The 21,453-nt window shown below is 34.9% G+C and overlaps 1 protein-coding gene across 1 annotated transcript in view; it reads left to right on the top strand.

Moving 5' to 3' along the window:
- The window catches only part of LOC106874654 (R3H domain-containing protein 4), a 36,493-nt gene extending 19,920 nt beyond the window's left edge, over window positions 1-16,573 (top strand). The window contains exons 3-7 of the mRNA XM_014922447.2: window positions 38-156; window positions 3,367-3,529; window positions 6,807-6,892; window positions 8,167-8,308; window positions 11,330-16,573. Coding sequence (XP_014777933.1) covers window positions 38-156; window positions 3,367-3,529; window positions 6,807-6,892; window positions 8,167-8,308; window positions 11,330-11,433 — 614 coding nt within the window. The 3' untranslated portion in view covers window positions 11,434-16,573. The remainder of the gene's footprint in view (window positions 1-37; window positions 157-3,366; window positions 3,530-6,806; window positions 6,893-8,166; window positions 8,309-11,329) is intronic.
- Window positions 16,574-21,453: the final 4,880 nt, after the last annotated feature.

Genomic DNA, 21,453 nt, shown 5'->3' with positions numbered 1-21,453 from the left:
TATATATATATGCATGCATTACTATTTTCTTTAACAGTATGCTATCTCCTGAATCTGGTTGACAAAGATGACTGGGGAAACTTGGAGAAAATTGACCGCGTTGAGCCCAGGATGTCAGTCTTTGCTGAGATTTTAATGGACAAAGAGAAATGGAAGGTAAAAGTTCTCTTGCAGTATTTTGTCTTTCAATGAAAGCAGTTCTCTTTCTCTCCCTCACTTTCTCATTTTTTCCTCACCTTCTCTTTCTCTCTCTCCTACACTATTTTTCTTTCTTCACTCTGTCTTCTTAACTGTCACTCTCACTCACTTGGTTTTTCTTACTCTGTTTTCTCTGTCTCATTGTCCTTTATCTCCGTCTCTTTCCCTTTCCTAACTCACAGCCACACACATACATGCATGCGTATACACACTCACACTCTCTCTCTCTCATCCTTGCATATCTGTAGTAAACATTTAAATTTTCAGAACTCTTTAGGAAATTCCGAAATACTTTGGGATTGGATAACAACTGGGAGTGGCCAACAGCTTATTTGACCAGATTTTTTTCATTTTTTTCTAATCCATATCAATTTAGCAACAAATTACTGTATTAAATTGCGTTTTTGGATTTGATTTGCAAGATTCTTTATCTGAATTCGTGTATTGAAGCATTTTCTGTTGTGTCTGGGGAAAGTCATTCTCTTTTAGTGCCTGATAATTTAACACACTCACCGGTAAAATTTCCACTCATTTCCTTCTTTATTTTTCTAAAATTTTTGTTGCATCTTGCAACCTTTTGTGTTAAATTAAAAGGCACTAAAAGAGAATGACTCTCTCCAAACACAACAGAATACTGTATTAATGATTTTAGAGATTTTACAAAGCAGTTTAATCCTTTTGTTACCAGATTTCATTTGAAATATGTTGACTTTGTTTCAATCAATTTTGAAATTAATGAAGAATTACGAAAATAATTTTGTTTTTAGTCTGCTTGTGTTTGGAACATAACCTGATTTTTTTTTATGGGAGACTTGTAATTAAATCCTTTTTAAAAACAGGAAGCTTATCATCAAACCAGGAACATTCTCAGGTGGGTTAGTATCAAAAAGATTTTAAATTGAATGTAATATTGACTTCAAATTTTGGCACAAGGCCAGCAATTCCGGGGTGGGATAAGACCCCCCCCCCAGTGTTCGACTGGTACTTATTTTACTGACTCTAAAACGATGCAAAGCAGAGTCAACCTCTGCAGGGTATGAAATCAGATCATAAAGGTGGATGAAATATTGCTAAGCATTTTGCCTGGCATGCTAATGATTCAGCCAGCTTGATGCCCTAAATTGAATGTAATATCAAAAATATTTTTTTAATTGAAGTCTTACATTTGTTTACTCCGGTAAAAATTTCACAAGTTAAAATTAGGAAAATAATCTAGCGTTGTTTCCTTGGTTACTGTTTTATTTTGTTTAGTTAGTTTTTTTTTGTTTTTTTTTTACCTTTCGAAATCTCCTTTTGTTTCTATTTTGAAAAATATTTTAACCTTTACTACATTTCTGAGACTGATTATGAGTTTTATCTGTTGAATTTTTATTTAAACTTGCTGGTATCAGTTGCTTAGGAAGGTCAGATCTTACTGTGTCGAATCATGATGTAACTAATTAATGATAATAATAATCCTTTCTATTATAGGCACAAGGCCTGAAATTTGGGGTGGAGGGATAATCGATTACATCAACCCCAGTGCGTAACTGGTACTTATTTTCTCGACCTTGGCGGAATTTGAACTCAGAACGTAGTGATGGGCGAAATGCCGCTAAGCATTTCATCCAGCGTGCTAACGATTCTGCCAGCTTACTCCCTTATTTAATAATAATAATAATAATAATAATAATAATATTAATAATAATGGTTTCAAATTTTGGCACAAGACCAGCAATTTCAAGAGCAGGTGCATGTCGATTACTTCAACCACAGTGCTCAAAAGGATGAACAGCTAAGTCGACTTTGGTGGAATTTGAACTCAGAATGTAAGGACAGATGAAATGTCACTAACAATTTTACCTGACATGCTAATGTTTCTGCCAGCTCATCGTCTTAATCATAATAATAATATTACTAATGGCTCTGAGGGGGACAGTTACAAAAACTTAAAATATTGGGTTTTCATTGAGAATTGAATGAAGGTGAAGAAAGGAATGAAACAGAAATGAACATGGTATAGAAATAATGAATGATAGTAATTCTTTCTCCTATAGGCTTAAGACCTGAAATTTGGGGAGAGAGGGTTAGATAGGGTTAGTTGATTATATCAGCCCCAATACTCAACTGATACTGTATCAACCCTGAAAGGATGAATGACAAAGTCAACCTTGGCAGAAGAAATTATGCTAAGTATTTTGTTCAGTATGGTAACGATTCTACCAACTCACCATCTTAATGAATGACGATAACAATGCCGTTATTGTCAAATATAATGACGACCATCACCACCTGATGCAAGAAGACTTCCAGCTAAAGTCAATCAAGGAACTCTGCAGATCCAAGGTCAACATGAACACCAAGGACAAGTTTTCCCAGTTGTTGTTCTTTTGTCAATAGATGTATGCCCAAAGCAGTTCACATTCACCATTTTTGTTGCTTTCACCCATCTTTCAATAAATTCACTTTAGGACTACACTACCTGCTCCATCTGACAATGATGATGGCTTTATTGGCAGCATCATCATCATCTCTGAAATCTCAAGAGGATTATATAAGCCAGCCTTTAGCTCTTTAGTTTCATGGTGTTAATTACATGAGGGATAAGTTGTCTTTGTGAATAAAATAATAATCTCTCATTGATAATAGTCCCAGAATAACGAACACTGAATCTGAAAAATTAACCCTTTAGCATTTAAACCAGTCATATCCTGCCCAGATATTCTACCTGCTTTATGTTCAAACTGACCTGATCCAACCTCTCATACCTACCCTACACTGTCATTCTAAAAATAAACAATCATCTCATTGAAATCCCAAAGCCACAAGATGATAAATAATTAATTCAAAACAATGTGAATAAGCATAACATTTGACAGAGTAGTCTGAATGCTAAGCTCTACTTGAAACATTAAAAACATTGTGTATTTCCTCAACTCATGTCAACCTCTTTTTCATTGCTAGTGCACACCCCTATTAGTCTCCTCAAATTCTCATAATTGTACTGAATAAGCTGTGTCTAATTAAATATTCTGCTCAAATATGTAAGGAAATATTTGTAGTAAATTTGAATTGAAGGTCTATGAGGCAATATTCCTATACCTTAAGCACTCATCTATTTTACTTCTACCAGCCGTACTTATTTTGGGCTATGGCTATTATTAAAGACTTAATAATTTCTTTTCTTAGGTTTGGAATGATTTCATTAACCAATCAGAAGAAGAGCAGCAAAAAATCTTGCAAAAATCTAACAGTCGTAATTCACGCTACCAAAGGAGTAAGTCCGACCAGATTTTAAAAGACAAAGATTTGAATCAAGAGAATTGGGAAATTGTTCCTGATATGAGAACTGGTATGTATTAATTTAATTGATATATTGTTTTAACACTTTCTAAAAAAAGACTGTTTTTGATTCAGTAACAAACTACAAGACTTTCTCTAACGACCCACTTCTTTACAATTCTTTGCTTATTGTTTGGCTGGGTCCTGTCTCTTCTATCACAATTACTCCAGTCTCCCCTCTTCCAACCTAGTTCATTGTATATCTCTTTCATCTAAATTCACACTTCTCAACTGTCTGCCTTCCTCCCATCATTTCTTGTGCATCTTAGAATTTTTATTTATTTATTGATGATCATATGTCACAAGGTTACATTATTTAGCAACAAACACCATTTATGAGACAATGTGGGTGCTATTTTCAGTACATTTACCTGACCTGCTAGAAATAGCAGCCAAATCTTCACATCACACTATCTTGGAAGAGAACAACACATTCAATAACATACTCCTATGCCTTTAAAAACAAGAAAAGATGGGATGGTCAAGGCTGGAATGCCTTAGATCATGACTCTGTTACAAGAACAAACATCATTTTAAGATAGAAAATCTGTTGTCATCATCATTTTGACACCCACTTTTCTATGATATTTCTATGATATCAATTGGCACAATAAGCTCAAATTCTCTGCAGCCAGTTCCAGTGAAGGAACACTTCTCAACACTGACTGAGTTTGTACAATCTCTATAAAATGTTCTCTCCACCAGAATCTTCAGTTATTTATAAATTGGCTGGATACAGGGATAACATGTTCTAATTACCATACTGCATTAACCTGTACATAGTTGTTTAACTTCCTAGAAACAGCAGTCACTTCTCTCTCAATTCACATGCTGCTGTGTTATTATTTTATATTGTCTTTCGTGTATATGATGGACAATGTAGTTGTTGTTATACAAAAAGACTGGATGGTCATAACTGGAATACCTTTGGTCATAAATTTGTTCAATCAGGGGTGACTTGGAGTTAAACCACAAAAACAACAGCCACATTGCTCTTGATGTTACCAAAAACAATATGGTCATGCCACTCATGGTATGTTCTTACACCTTCCTGACTACCTTCATTCTGTATGTGTTCTAGCAGAAGTCTTCAATGGTGCCAGAACAAATCTTGTTTACCACTCTATTAACAAGTCTATAAAGAAAATATTCGGTTGATGCATAATTATTGCAGCTTTTTTTTCAATAAATTTTACTCAACAAAAACAACATTTAACAAAAACATCTTTAAATGATTATTCCGGAGCATATTCACCATCTATTTCAATTTCTGTTTGGCGATTTGTTAAAATTTTTTGTTGAATAAAATTTATCGCAAAAAAGCTGCAATAATTATGCACCAACCTGATAATATACTGTTGTGCTTTTTGCTTATTTGTTTTGTTAGCTCCATTTTTGGAGCTATGTAAAAAGACACTTACCCAAGGTTCTGCATAGTTGAATTGAACTTAGACCCATGTTGTTGCTATGCAGACTTCTTAACCTCACCACCATACATGTGGTCATATAATAAATATATCTAGAAATATTTTAAAATGAGAAAAGGTGGTGAGCTGGTAAAATCATTAGCATGCCATTAAAATTTTTAGCGGCTTTTCCCGTCTTTATGTTCTGAGTTCAAATACCACAGAGGTCAACTTTGCCTTTCATCATTTCAGAGTCAATCATCATCATCATCATCATCATTTAACGTCCGCTTTCCATGCCAGAATGGGTTGGACGGTTTGACTGAGGACTGGTGAACCAGATGGCTACACCAGGCTCCAATCTGATTTGGCAGAGTTTCTACAGCTGGATGCCCTTCCTAACGCCAACCACTCCAAGAGTGTAGTGGGTACTTTTACGTGCCACGGGTACGAAGGCCAGTCAGGAGGTACTGGCAACGGTCATGCCCGAAATGGTGTATTTTACGTGCCACCTGCACAGGAGCCAGTCCAGCGGTACTGGCAACGAACTCACTTGAATGTCTTTTCACGTGCCCAAGTGCCAGGAAGGCAACGTTGGTAACGATCACGCTCAAATGGTGCTATTTACATGCCACCGGCACGGAAGCCAGACAGCTGGTCTGGCAACGATCATGCTCGGACGGTGCTCTTAGTGATCTACTGGTACAGGTGCCATCACGATTTTGCTTTCGGCACCTATAAGTACCAATTGAGCATGGGGGGTCATTCAACTTACACCTTCCCCCAAAATTGCTGGCCTTGTACCAAAATTTGAAACCCACGTTTTAAAGAGAAAACGCTAATAAAGCATTTACTATTATAGCATCAGTATTATTAATTTTTCTCTGTTCTCCATATAAAAACAGTTAGGTGCTACAGAGATTATTTTGTCATCATTGCTCTTGTTTAATCTACCGTGCACTTTTCATATTGATATGAGTTGAGCTACTTCAAGTCACTGCTGATATTGTCTATATAGCATAGCCTTTAACTGGTATTATTCACCTGGTGGCTAAGTATCTTCTTTGGTCATGCGTCTCTAGTCTTCACCATCTGATGATCTATTAAAGAAATTTCATAACTCTGGCAAGTCATTTCACATTGCTTTGAGTCAGGTAGTTCAGTAATTGGGATACTTTAAGTTATTTTGTATTTTCTGTATGAAATAACTTCCATAAATTTCACCTTTTGTTTAGAAACTTTGCTGCCCAATGCACTGAGCAGTGCAGGAAGACCTAAAAATAGTTTTAACATGACCAAAGACAGGCATCATCCATCTGGTAGCTGAGTACCTTCTTTGGACACTTGCCTCAAGTTTTTCACTTTCTGATAATCTAATAAAGTATTTTTTTTTTAAGCTCTGGCAAGTCATTTCTGGTTGAGTACTTGGCAGAATAGATAATTTCTGATCACAGCTCTCTTATTTTGAATGAGACAGTTTCTATGATTGGCATTAAGACCTGTATTTTTGCTAATAACCATGTGAGTAAGAGATGAATTTAATGAGACCTTTGGCAATATACTATGCTTGAGAAGACTTGTCAAGCGAAATGAGATTGTAGTCATGGCTGACACTGGTGTTACATAACTGGCACCTTTGCTGGTGGTACATAAAAAGCACCTGCTACACTCTTGGAGTGATTGGCGTTAGGAAGGAAATCCAGCTGTAGAAACTATACCAAATCAAATTGGAACCTGGTGCAGTTCCCTGGCTTAACAGTTTTCAGTCAAACTGTCCAACCCATGCCAGCGTGGAAAATGGACGTTAAATGATGAGGATTTGTCTTGAGAACATTCTCTATGCCCTGTTGTCATTGATAATTCTATTTCTTTTTCATTTAGCCCATCCAGCACATACTGCCGAACAGTGTTTTCAAAAACTTGATCGGAACATCAGAGCAACCTTGAAGCGACGTCATTTCCCTCAAGTAAGCCAATTCATAGTTTTCTTATATTTTTTTTTTTTTGTTTGGAGGGGGTGGCATTCATTTGCATAACCCATTAATAGTAAAATTATTTTACTTGTATTGATTCCTTTATACCGTTTAATCTTTCCTCTGGGTTTTCAGACTTCAATCTTATGTCTCTATTTTATCTCCGAGTAAATGTTAAAAGTTATCAAAATATCAAATTTAATTATTATCCTTAGTTTTTTTTGAAATTTTATGATAAAAATTTAAGTTTGTTACAAAACACATTTCTCATTGTTGAAAAATCTATCTCCTCAGGCATTTTTTTATGTGTTTGCACATAGAGATACAAATACAAATAAGGATGGTGAAAAAGTGTAAGTCTGAATAACAGAAAAGCTCAAATACAATGATTTTGTTTTTGTTTTAACTTAGGGATTATATTGCTTAAGAAAAAAATCCTTACCTGTTAAAAACTGAGATGGGAATTAATACATGAAGAAACATATAGGTGCAGGCATGGTTATATGATTAAGAAGTTTGCTTCCCAACCACATGATTTTGGGATTGGACCCACAACCATGATAGAGAAAGAGAAAGAGAGAGAGAGAGAGAGAGAGAGAGAGAGAGAGACTAACATAGTCAAACACCAGATTGGATATTTTATTGATTCTATTTTGAACTTAAATGTTGCCATAGTGGAAATATCATTTTATCCCCTTGGATCACTAAAATAGATAGCTGAAAGGTACCCAGTTCAGTTTAATTTATTATATAGCTATCTCCTTTTTACACAGATTGAACTTGTTTCTAATGAAATGATGTTAATGCTTTGTCATATTAACTGCTACAATTATTATAACAGTGTAAAATATTATATAAGAACACATTGAAATTCCTATTGTTTTGGAAGGATAAATCCCAAAGCAGATAGAACTGTAAACAATAGTGTGCAAGTATTGGTTCTGAAAACCCTTTGGATAAAAAAAAAAAATTAAAAAACGCCTGTCCCATGGGCAGCCTTTGACTTTTTCTATCAAAAAGGTTTTTAACCCAATATTTACATGCTATCATTTAGAGTTTTGTCTGCTTCAAGAGTCACTACTCCAAACAAAAAGTATTTCATTTTCCCAAGGTCTGTATATTCTTATGATGTCAGCAATTAAAATTCTTGGCTTTTCTTTTCTTGTGTATTTCTTCATAAAATTTTCCAAAATGCCAAAAAAAAAATTTTGGCAGACTCAAAAAAAGAAAAGAATGGTAAAATTATAATTTTTCTCTTTCTGTTTTAGGGCTTGCTATTGACCATTGAGGAAGATTTGATCTCCTTCTTCAAAGAGTGGCCAACTGCTGTTTACATATCCCAGCTTGCCAATAGCTTTGAAAGACTTCTCCTTCATGCTCTCTGCCAATATCTGGGCTTGAAATCAAAAAGTGAATATATATTTAAAAAAATTTTTTTACTTCGATGAGTAAGGCATGTGGCTTAGTGGTTAGGGTATTCAGCTCACAATCATAAGGTCATGAGTTCGATTCCTGGCAGGGCATTGTGTCCTTGAGCAAGACACTTTATTTGACATTGCTCCAGTCCACTCAGCTGGCAAAAATGAGTTGTACCTGTAATTTAAAGGGCCAGCCTTGTCACATTCTGTATTACTCTGAATCTCCCTGAGAACTATGTTAAGAGTACACATGTCTGTGGAGTACTCAGCCACTTGTACATTAATTTCACAAGCAGGTCATTCCATTGATCAGATCAACTGGAACTCATGTCATCATAATCAATAGAGTGCCTGTTTAAGAGTAATTTAATACAGTTTCACCTTATAGACCCAATTTAATGCAGTATGAATGCCAGGTGCTGGCATGGCTGTGTCGTTAAGAAGTTTGCATCCCAACGACATGGTCTCATGTTCAGTCCCACTGTGTGGAACCTTGGGCGTCTTCTACTTTAACCCCAATCTGATCATTGGTAGACAGAAACTGAAAGAAGCTTGTTGTATAAGCAGCCAATACTCTTTGTAAAGTAGTTGGCAGTAAGAAAGGCATCAAGTTGTAGAGACCATGCCAAAACAGACATTAAACTCAGACTCTATCAAACCATGCAACCTGTGCCAGCGTAAACACAGATGCTAAATGATGTTGCTGCTGCTGAATATATATTTTGTCTCACAAGTTACCTGGTGACCTTGCTTTTGCTGGTGCCATGTAAAAAGCACCCAGTCAACACTGTAAAGTGGTTGGCGTTAGGAAGAGCACCCAGCTGTAAAAGCTATGCCAAAGCAGACCTTGCCAGTGTTCTGATGCCATGCGAAAAGTATTCAGTCCACTTTGTAAAGTAGGTGTTGTTGGGATGAGCATTCCACCATAAAAACCCATGCAAAAATAGATAGTGGAACTTGGGTGCAGCCTCCTGGTTTACCAGCTCTTGCAAAACTGTCCAATCCAAAGATGAATGTTAGATGATGATGATGATGGTGGTGGTGGTAGTGGTGGTGGTGGTGGCAGTGGTGGCAGCGGTGTCCGATCCAAAGATGAATGTTTGATGTGGATAGATGGATATATATATATATATATATATATATGTGTGTGTGTGTGTGTGTATAGCAAATTTAATTTAGAAATTGTAACATCGGTGTTCACAAATGCTGTTGGAAGTGTCCATCCAGATAAGTCAAGGTCATTTATAAACCATGTAATCAGTGACCAGTCAGATACAAGCTGTCCAGCAGATTATAGAATTCTAGGAGATGAAAGCTAAGCTACTTAAATATGTTATGTTACTTTTTTTGTATATGTATTTAGAGAAAATGTGTCAAGATGAGTTCTATGAAATATGTAGAAATTTACTAATCTTGGTAAAAAGTATTGGAATTATGAGTGATTTTTGTCTTAGAATTGTATTTTAAAATTGTAATTTATAATTAAAAGCTTGAAATTGTAGTTTAGAAATGGTAAAAGGATTGTTTAGAAATACTGTTGGAAGTGTCTTGTCTATGAGCAACCACATTTTATCTCTCTCATCCCTTCCTCTGCTTACATAGTGGAAGTAACTTAGTTCTCCTGTAACTAAGAGTTCACTGGCTGTACTCAAGAAGAACCGTACCCTACAACAACAGAAGTGTTAAGGTGAATCCTGCTGGTGGTGTAAAGCACTCATGGCGGTTCCACGTAAAAGTGCCCATGCGATGCCACATAAAAGTGCCTCTGCAGTGCCATGTAAAAGCACATGTGCAGTGCCAAGGGAAAGCACCCGTGTGGTGTCACATTACAGCGCTTGTGCAGTGCTATGTAAAAGTGCTTGTGCAGTGCCACATAAAAGTGTCCATGCAGTGCTGCGTACAAGCACCTGTGCAATGCCATGTAAAAGCACCCAGCACACTCTGTAAAGTGGTTAGTGTTAGGAAGGGCATCCAGCTGTAGAAACCATGCTAAATCAGACTGGAGTCTGAGGCAGCTCTCCAGCTTGTCAGCTCTGGTCGAACTGTCCAACCTATGCCAGCATGGACAAAGGATGTTAAATGATGATGATGATGATGCAAATCCAAAGACTCATTGGGCATAGCTCTCCTAAGGTGACAGTTTCTCCGAATGAGAGCATCAAGCTGTGAAAGTATACCAAAAATGAGGAAAACTGAACTCTATATATTGTAGCACATAGAATTCATTTAGTAGTGCAGTTACTCTGAGTAAAAACCAATACAGAGTAGAAGGTACTGTTTAGTCTTGCCACAGACACACTCTATGGTGCTGGAGACACAATAAAATGCACCCAGTCCATACTGAAAAGTGTCTGGTCATATGAAGGGCATAGAGGCATGGATACTATGCCAAGAATGGAACATTTAGCTGAGATGAACTCTACAAACCTCATCGTATGCGACCCATCTAGGAGGAGTATTTCCAAATAGGAACAGCTGCAGGATGGAAACTCTAGTAAAAAGGGGATTTATGAGGGTGGAAACCTCACAGACTGTAATTCTCTGAGTAGATATATCTATAGATCAGAAATCAAACAATTACTCTTTTACTTGTTTCAGTCATTTGACTGCGGCTATGCTGGAGCACCGCCTTTAGTCGAGCAAATTGACCCCAGGACTTATTCTTTGTAAGCCTAGTACTTATTCTATCCGTCTCTTTTGCCGAACTGTTAAGTTATGGGGACAAACACACCAGCATCAGTTGTCAAGCAATGTTGGGGGGGACAAACATATACGCACACATACATATATATATATACATATATACGACAGGCTTCTTTCAGTTTCTGTCTACCAAATCCACTCACAAGGCTTTGGTCGACCCGAGGCTATAGTAGAAGACACTTGCCCAAGTTGCCACGCAATTATGTAAAAAAAAAAAAAAAGAAGACGAAAGATAAAAACCATTCTATTTATATCTAATTAAATTTATGCTTTTTACTTGATAATTTATTTTTTACCATTTAAAATCTAGGTTTCGAAGAAGAAGGCATCAGGAGAATTGAAGTGGAAAATTCCAAGGACTACTTCAGGCCTCCAAATGTTCTACTGAGCCAGTATATTCAGAAAAACCAGTGATTCTACAAGCATCATCTTTTATTTTGAAGATAGATAGATAAACAGAAACTCAGCTAGTTGCCTTTTTCCAATCTATGTTTTACCATCTTTCTACTAACTTCTCTCTAATATGAGTCTTTATTTTTATTTGTCTCATTGCTTATTTTGTGAAATAAGGAATATTTTATTACTAATTATTTTTAATTTGTATCAATAATTATCTCCAAATATTAACTAAAAAAAATTTTGATTGACAGCTTTCAAATTTTCAAACATTTATAAAAAGTGTTGTGAAATTTTTATAGTAAAACCTGGCTGGATGTCAATTTTTTTTTTAAATGGAAAGTTTTATTTCTATTCTCTATTTCCTAAACCAATTCTCTTTCACTTTTATATTCTAATAAAAAATATTTTAACATAACTTATAATAAAATCAACTGAATTTGTTGCTGTTGTTTAATGATATTCTAAAAAGCTTTAAGAATAATTCATTTATTTTTGAGTGTTAGTTTATGGCATGTTAACTTCTTTCAAAGTTAGCTTCAGTTCATGAGAAGGGTTCTTGAAGAAAACTGCTCAGTAAATTTTTTTGATCTCTGGCTTATGTAAATATCTGTTTGTTTGGGTTTTTGAAAAAAAATATTATTGTATTTTGAGAATTTTCTTGCTGTCAGGCATGTATTTCTTTTTATCTTTCTATTTACCACATATATCACAGTAACAGTGTGTATCTCTAAAATGTTATCTACAAGAGGTACATCAACCCACAAACACATATAGTTGTCTACATCTACAACTATAAGTACTTGCTTTTTGGCTGTTGGTTTCTACTGACTTCCAAATGAATTACTTGTTTTTACATCCTTTTTAAACCATACATAGCATAATTCTTATTTATGATATTGATAAAAAAATATATAATAATTTGATAATCTATAAATAAAAAATATCAGTTCACTTTTTAAAAATAAAAGTCTACTCTTATTTATCTAAAAATAATAAACTAACATTTACAATTTTTTGCTTATATTCCATCCAAGTATTTTAAAACTTGTATATGGAACTATATATGTATAAATATATATATATATATATGTGTCTTGTTGGACTCAGTTTGGTCTGATCATCACCTCATAAGTCAATAAAATACCAGTAATATACAGGGAGTCTATTCAATCAATCAATTATTACTCTCCTTTTAAAAAATAAATTGCATATGTGGCGAGTCAAAAGACATCAGCATTTGAAAATGGATAAGAATTATCATGTTTAAATATTTTTCTTTGTTAGCTTTTCATGTGTTGCTTACATGTTACTTCTTGTTATTTTGTATAAAATCAAATTTCTTCTCGATGTTATTAACATACTGATTGTTGTCAAACACTGTTTTGTCAGATACTTTGTAAAGTACTTGAAGCAAGCTGATGTATGTGTTTTTCAATAATTGTCTAATAATTAAGGCTTCATTTTTAATTAGTAGCCCAAAGTATATGAATGTTGAACACATGTAGAACACATTTTTTTTTAAATCACCTTTTAAAATTTTTTTAAATTTCATTTACTTCTCCAGCCACAATCAAATTCTAGCCTGCAGCTCGAAATCACTGGCAAAGACTTACTAATGTAAAGTTTTTAAAAGTCTATGCTGTTTATATATATATATATATATATATATATGTAGGAAGACACTGCACAAAAGATACGAAAGTCTATGGTGTTGCATAGTTATCACACTATACACTTTGAACCAGCGATTCCTTTGTTCTGTCTCTGATTACAAATCAATTATTAGTTTGGTTTTTATTAGCTCCAATTGCAGATATATGACAAATACCTCAATAATAACAGTATCTGTTTGTAATGACTGTGGTTGCTCTGACTGGAGAAATAGTTTTCTGTCTTCTATTACCTGAAGCAGTTCTAGCTTTGTATGCTAATGTTTTAGACATTAAGTTCCCCTCTGGGCCTTTTGAGAGCAGGAAAGGTTAACAGTGTCTCCCAAGTTTCATCATGAACTGGCTTCCCCAGACAGTCTGAGGAAGTCACTTCATGGCAAAGCTTTGAAGTTACTGTCAAATGTTCCCTTGTAAAAAATTATTTTTATGTCTTTCTTTAAATGCATTGAGTAATCCTTCAGTTAATGCTTAACTGATTATGAATAAAGAAAAAACACTAAGGACGGACACACACACACACACAAACATTTTAACTAAGCAGAATATGGTAATTCAGTTGTAATAAATACTTATCCTTTTAAATATTGCAAGAAAAAATACCTCTCTGGAATTTAGTCTCTTTTCCATGTGTTGTCAGAACTTTCATTAAAAGGCTCTGCCTAAGACAGCAAAGTTATCTTCTCTTCTCACCTTACAAATTATTCAACTTCCTGAATTTTATTGAACTGATCTTTTTCCATGCAGAGAAAAAGACTTTTACTTTCTTCTGGCTCTAGAGCTTGGCATTGTTTATTTACATTGTAAGAGGCTAGAACCTTTTGAGTTTTGGTAAAAGCTGTCGAAAATATCCATTCTGCTGGAGTTAATAAAGCTAATTTAAATCTGTTCATCACCACAGTGATCAGAAATATGAGAAATAATTAGGATATTACTGGCTTCTTATTTCTATTAAAATGTCAATCATAGAATCCCCAAATCATTTCTATCTTATTATAAAATGATCATCTTTTTGCTTTCATAGTTTTAAACTTATGCTAATAGGTATAATTAATTTTTAACTATAATTAGTTTTAAGATTATGCTAATAATTGTTTTGCCTTGCACTTACAAAGCTTAAGTTCATTTTCTTTTATAAATAAGGGTTAATAAAAGGAAGGGCATCTGGCTGTAAAACAATACCTCAGAAATATATTCATCTAACCCATGCTAGCCTGAAAATATGGACATAAAAATCAACAAACATTGGGAAGGAGGGACAGTATCCACAACCTTTGCATGTGCTACCATATTGGTGAGATTCATGCAGTATATGCTTTATTCAAGCATGTGCAAAACAAAGGTGATCTGGGAGGGAACTGGGATTGGTGTTCAGAACGAAGTAGATTCTGCTTTAAAGGCACTCAAAGACTAGGTAATTGTATTTCAGTCTACCACTCAAGAGAGTGAAAATAGCATAAATCATATTCTTGGAATCTATAATTAATTCTGGTGTTTTGAGAAACGCGAACAAAAAGTTATACCTCTCTGGAATAAAATAACAACCAGTTGCCTAATGTATGTCTTTACAGGAGAGGGTTTTATTCTTAGTCAAAAGTTTACATGTATTTATAGAAATATTATATCTTCAAATATTTGTAAACTATGGGGTTTAGTCATAAACAACGCATTGAACTGCTCAACAGGAATTATGAATTTGCATCTCTTGTTGACCAGGTGACAATGGTATTTATTAAAATAAAAGGGCATTGTCATTCCTTCCTAACCTACCTTTTTTAATGAAACATTGCTAAATTGCTTACTGAGAGTTGATATCACAACTGGAATGTGTCAGTATTCATTTAGAAATTATTCAGAAGGATTTTGGACATAGACATGATACCTTTACAAAACAAGATAGCATATTTTGATTTCATGCATAGCCAAACTGTTGATTCCGATTCTCCAAAACATTATATATATAATGAGAAGCATAAAAGCATAAATTTCACACAGTTCATAAGTTGCCTGTCCCAGCTTTTTCAATGGCATAAAATACATAATTCATTTGAAAGTAATGTGTTATCCACATCTTCAGGAGAGAAAAAAATGATATATATTTATCATCTGATTATATTTCATTTTGTACAATCAATAACCTAAATCATTAAAGTATTTTACCAAACACACCTTCCATGCCAATAAAAAAAGTTCATATTACTGAATCATTTGAAATAGCTCTTTGTCCCTATATTTTCTATTTCCCATTACTTTCTCTAACAAATTAGTTAATAGATATCGGCATTAATATTAATTTTTCATAAATATCCTGGTTGTGAATTGGGAGAGTTAACTTTATCTGTGGTAACTTTTGATAATTTCACAGTGTTTCTAGAACCCATACCCATTCTGAATTCAATAAATTCTTACCAGAATTGATTCCCTCAGCTTTTTGGTTGGGGTGTGAGGTGGGAAACGGCTATGAGCTTAGATTCTATTAACTCTACTCTCTTTTAAAAAGCAAAACACCTTGTACCATGGCAAAAGATATCATCATCTATTTCATATTTATTTATTTATTTCTACAGTACATTTCCCTAAATGTTCTGATCCATTATTTTCAGGAATCAATGGTTCTATAAAATATAGAATGGAAATAATAAAAAAACAAAAACAAAAACAAAACAAACAAACAATGAATTAAATGTTTCTTCCTATATGGCTAATGTTAAGTTAAAGAACCATAATGTTTTACTGTTCTTTAATTTAAACAAATTGCCTTGGCTAGAATTATTTCAAGATTACTTCAGAATGATTATGGATTAATCTTGAAATGACTACTGGAATTCTTTGAGTCTGCAGGGAAAAAAAAAAAAATTAAACCAACTATATTGTTGTATTTTGTTGTCTGTTGTGTGTCTATTAATTAAAAAATTTTTTTTTTTTTTTTATACATGTGTCATCTTTTTCATTAATAAAGAGGAGAAAATACTTTCCCAAGAATTTCTACCTCTCTTCTTCCTCCTCATCATCAGACATGTCTATCTACCTCTTTAGTGTCTCAGAAATTCCAACCCTTAGTCCCCGGTAGGATTAAATAGATGATTATATAGTGTAATAATCTGGTCTGGACAAATGATTTTATTGCCTCACACCCACAGACACACAAAATACTTCTTTGGAAGTTTTACATACCTATTTAGTTTTACTATGACCAGATTACTTAGTTTGTATTTTCATTGTGATATATATATATATTCATATATATATATAGAGATTTATATATGTATATATATATATTTTTTATATATATTCATATATATATATTATATATATATATATATTCATTTATATATATATCTATATATACATTTTTTATATATATATATTCATATATATATATAGTTATATATTTATATATATATATATATCTATGAATGTATGAAATATAATGGTTAGCTGTAATCATTCCTGTGTCTTAAATAAAATGTCATTAAATTTTTGTGTTATTACTGAGTCTTGTTTTTTTTTTTTTTTTGCTTTTAATTGCATTATTTCCCTTAACATCATATTTCCCACTTTTGACCGATGGTTTGAACATCATCATCATCATTGTTGCTTTTTGTTAACTGTTTATGCTGGCATGAATTGGACAGGTTTGCTAACCTAAACAAGTTGATGGTGGGGATGGGCAGAAACCTTGTCTCGCTCATGTTTCAGTTTGGCTGGATGGCTTTCCTCACGCCAACCACTTTACAGTATATACTGGGTGTGTTTTTCATGACACCAGCACTAGAAACATAGTCATGTTCTCGACATGACAAAAAGGACCTTGCAACTTTTTGTTCCTGCTCAATTGTCTTCCTCTTTACAGAGTGATAAGCTTACAGAGTGATACAGGCATGAATGATAGTGATTAGCAGGATGTATGATAAGAAGTGGAGTGATAGAAGTACCCAATATTTTGAGGTAGGAACAATTATACTGCGTAACAAAATTTTTAATTTTCTTTTGTCTTAGGTCAGTAAGTGCTATTTCCTATTTGCTTCTATCTGGAAATCAAAGGAAATGACTGTTATTCCCTTCAAACTTTGCCTTTATGACCTGGATATCAATGTTTTTAAACTGACCTATTTTCCATTACATTTCAGTGTCCCTTAGTGACTGACTGTGCATCTCTGATCATGAGTAGGAGTAGTAGTGGATGAGCATCATAGCCATGTGTTGAGAGGGATTCTTTGGGGTTTGAATAAATGTAACAAAATCAAAGTTTGAAGGAAATATTAGCCATTTTTCATCCTTTCTAGGGGTAAGCAAATAGGAAATAGCAATTGCTACCCAAGGACAAAGATTGTGTTACAGTGTTATTTGAGGCAATATGACTGAGATTGGCAGAAGTCTATGTGACCCAAGAGACAGAACAATGACAGAGGTCCAGGATGTTGCTCTTTTACTTGTTTCAGTCATTTGACTGCGGCCATGCTGGAGCACCGCCTTTAGTCGAGCAAATTGACCCCAGGACTTATTCTTTGTAAGCCTAGTACTTATTCTATTAGTCTCTTTTTGCTGAACCGCTAAGTTACGGGGATGTAAACACACCAGCATCGGTTGTCAAGCGATGGTGGAGGGACAAACACAGACACACAAACACACATACATATATATATACATATATACGACGGGCTTCTTTCAGTTTCCGTCTACCAAATCCACTCACAAGGCATTGGTCGGCCTGAGGTTATAGTAGAAGACACTTGCCGAAGTTGCCACGCAGTGGGACTGAACCCAGAACCATGTGGTTGGTAAGCAAGCTACTTACCAAATAGCCACTCCTGTTGCACACATTTGGAATTTCTTTCTTTACCTGGCAGGCTATAATAACTAAATAGTTTTGCAACTTTTGCTTCCTAACCACATGGTTCCGGGTTCAGTCCACTGCATGACACCTTGGACAAGTGTCTTTTACTATAGCCTCAGTTTGACCAAAACCTTGTGACTGAATTTGATAGACAGAAACTAGAAGCTTGTCATATATATGTGTGTGTGTGTGTGTATGCGTCTTTGTATCTTGTGTTTGTCCCCCATCACTGCTTGACATTCGGTGCTGGTGCGTTTACATCCTGTAACTTAGCGGTTTGGCAAAAGAGGAAAATAGAATAAGTAACAGGTATAATAAAATTAATAAGTCCTGGGGCCGATTTGTTGACTAAAATTTCTGAAGGCAATGCCCCAGCATGGCCGCAGTATAATGACTAAAAGAAGTAAAAAATATTGAGTTTACATAGTATAAATTAGGAAGATAAGCTACTCAAATATTCTGGTCAATGACGGAGTTTCTGTGTGATCATTTAACAAACTGGAGATTAGAGTAAATTCTCCGTCAAGTCACATTCCACCATATCAAAACAAGAGTGAAGGCTCGGGATACTTTTAAAGAGGCGGGTTATTCATGGACGGAACGCCTTTTAATTGGAGAGCTGCTCGATTTGGGGTGAAACAACTCAAAAATATTTTTAAAGAGTTCTCTCCCTTGAATATGTTATGCTTCTAGCTAATGGACTTCTGTCTTTTGTTTTTGTCATTAAACTGTGTCCATGCTGGGGAATTGCATAAAGGGTTTTTTAGTCGATCAAATCGACTCCGGGATTTTTTTTTTTTAAAGCCTAGTACTTATTCTACCTCTCTCTTTTGCCTTACCACTAAGTTACGGGAACGTAAACACACCCACACCAGTTGTCAAAGGGTGGGTGGAAACACAGATATATGCATATATATATATATATATATATACGACAAGCGTCTTTCAGTTTCCATCTACTAAATCCACCCACAAGGTTTTAGTTGGTCTGAGGCTATAGTAGAGGCACTTGCCCATGATGTCATGCATTGGGACTGAACCCAGAACCATGTGGTTGGGAAGCAAGCATCTTATTTCTTTATTGCCCACAAGGGGACAAACAAGGACAGACAAAGGGATCGAGTCGATTACACCTACCCCAGTGCGTAACTGGTACTTAATTTATCGACCCCCAAAAGGATGAAAAGCAAAGTCGACCTCAGTAGAATTTGAACTCAGAACGTAACAGCAGACGAAATACCGCTAAGCATTTCGCCCGGCGTGCTAATGTTTCTGCCAGCTTGCAAGCTTCATACCATACAGCCACACCTGTGCCTAATTTTTAAAAGAAATATTATGTAGTGTCTATAACTTTCACAGATATTCTGTGAGATTAATGTGGTTGGTGTTTCGCTTTAACATCTGTAAGACAAACTCTGTAGGGAAAAATGGGCTCAAAAGAATTCCGGAGTAATGAGACAAACATTTGCTGGTCAGTTGTGTGTGTGTGCATGAAGGTATGTGGCTTAGTGGTTAAAGTGTTTTACTTGTGATTGCAAAGTTATGGTTTCAATACGCTGTGTTCTTATGTGAAACACTTTATTTAATGCTGTTCAAATCCACTCGGCTATAAATGAGTAATCCGGTGATGAATCGGTTGCCCGTTTAGAGGAAATATTGTGATTTCGGTCTCTTATATGTCTGAAATAAATGGGTAACTGGCACTCTGAGCATTAGGACAAAGTGTATTAGGTAGACGGAACCTAAAAGAAAACATCATGTGTGTGTGTGTGAGAGAGAGAATGTGTGTGTATGTGCATGTGCATGCATTTGTGTATGTGTGTGTTTGTATGTATTTGTATGTATGTGTGTGTGTGCACGTGTGTGTGCACGTGTGTGTGTGTGTGTGTGTGTGTGCATGTTTACATTTGCACTGTATGAATATCATGAGCTATGAATGCTGTTGTCTCATCTCCTGTCAACATATCACCCATATGGTTCATGCCTTCAAAGATGTATGAAATAAGAGATCCCTACTTGAAAAGCAGATAAGGATTGGGAACAGGATAGACATCCAGCTGTAAAACTATATCTCAATAATACATTCATCTAACCCATGCTAGCATGGAAAAATGGACTGAAAACAAACAAATGAAATTTATTATGTGATAATGTAATATTTCCTGAAATTGTGATGTGTTTATTTTTAAACACATCAATGCAGACATCACTGAGTGTTATGTTTAGGAACGCCAAAAAATTTTACCATTAGCACAGATGGTAAGATATTGGGTGGATTAAACTACATAGGCGCAGGAGTGGCTGTGTGGTAAGTAGCTTGCTTACCAACCACACAGTTCTGGGTTCAGTCCCACTGTGTGGCACTTTGGGCAAGTGTCTTCTACAATAGCCTCGGGCCGACCAAAATCTTGTGAGTCGATTTGGTAGACGGAAACTGAAAGAAGCCCGTCATATATATGTATATGTATATATATATATGTGTGTTTGTGTGTCTGTGTTTGTCCCCCCAAAATCGCTTGACAACTGATGCTGCTCTGTTTACATCCCCGTAACTTAGCAGTTCGGCAAAAGAGACTGATAGAATAAGTCCTGGGGTCGATTTGCTCGACTAAAGGTGGTGCTCCAGCATGGCCGCAGTCAAATGACTGAAACAAGTAAAAGAGTAAAAGAGTACTATTTTGTTACTATTTTTTAATATCCATTTTTTTCCTCCTAATCTAGTATGAATTAGATTGATCTATTACATTATTCCTATATTACTATCCTGCAATAGTACACATATGAAGTTATGTTTAACTACTTTCTCAAGTCATTGTTGTTTTATCTCTGCCATAAAACAACAACACAAAAAAATCACATTTATTATGTTTGCATTTTTCGAGAGGAGTTTCTCTTTCAGCAAGCATCATCCAATTACACTATATATTCATACTATGTCTTTCAAGAAAATGTGATTTTAGCACATGATGATGCTCAAGGAAATGTGAGGCTTGTTACTGAACATGAAACAGATGAAAAATCCATCATCATGAAGTTTTCTATAAATAATAGGATGGAAGAGAAGATAACTGCATAAGTCTTATCATAAAGTAAATAAATTATTTCTGAGAAGGTTCTTTAATTAATAACAGTATGGAAGGGAAGATAACTATATATTGGTTTCAAATTTTAGCAGAAAGCGAGCAATTTGTGGGGATGGGGTAAGTCAAGTAATTACTCCAGCCACAATGATTAACTGGTACTTATTTTATAAACCCTGAAAGGCAAAGTCGACCTCTGTGGAATTTGAACTCAGAATGTAAAGACAGACGAAATGCTGCTAAGAATTTTGTGTAGTGTGCTAACAATTCTGTCAGTTCGCCACCTTTGTAAGTTATATGATATTGTAAATTTATTATACTTGAGGATGTTCTCAATTGATAGCAGTATGAAAATGAAAATAATTAAATGTTGCAAGTTATATGATCTAGTACATAAATTATCATAACTAAAAACAATTACCCATCAAGATGGTTTCCTAAGAGTTAATGC

Source organism: Octopus bimaculoides, chromosome 7 (genome assembly GCF_001194135.2).
Source record: "Octopus bimaculoides isolate UCB-OBI-ISO-001 chromosome 7, ASM119413v2, whole genome shotgun sequence".
NCBI lineage: Eukaryota > Metazoa > Mollusca > Cephalopoda > Octopoda > Octopodidae > Octopus > Octopus bimaculoides.
Note: the sequence above shows the minus strand (reverse complement) of the source record. Positions and strands in the feature narration are given on the sequence as shown.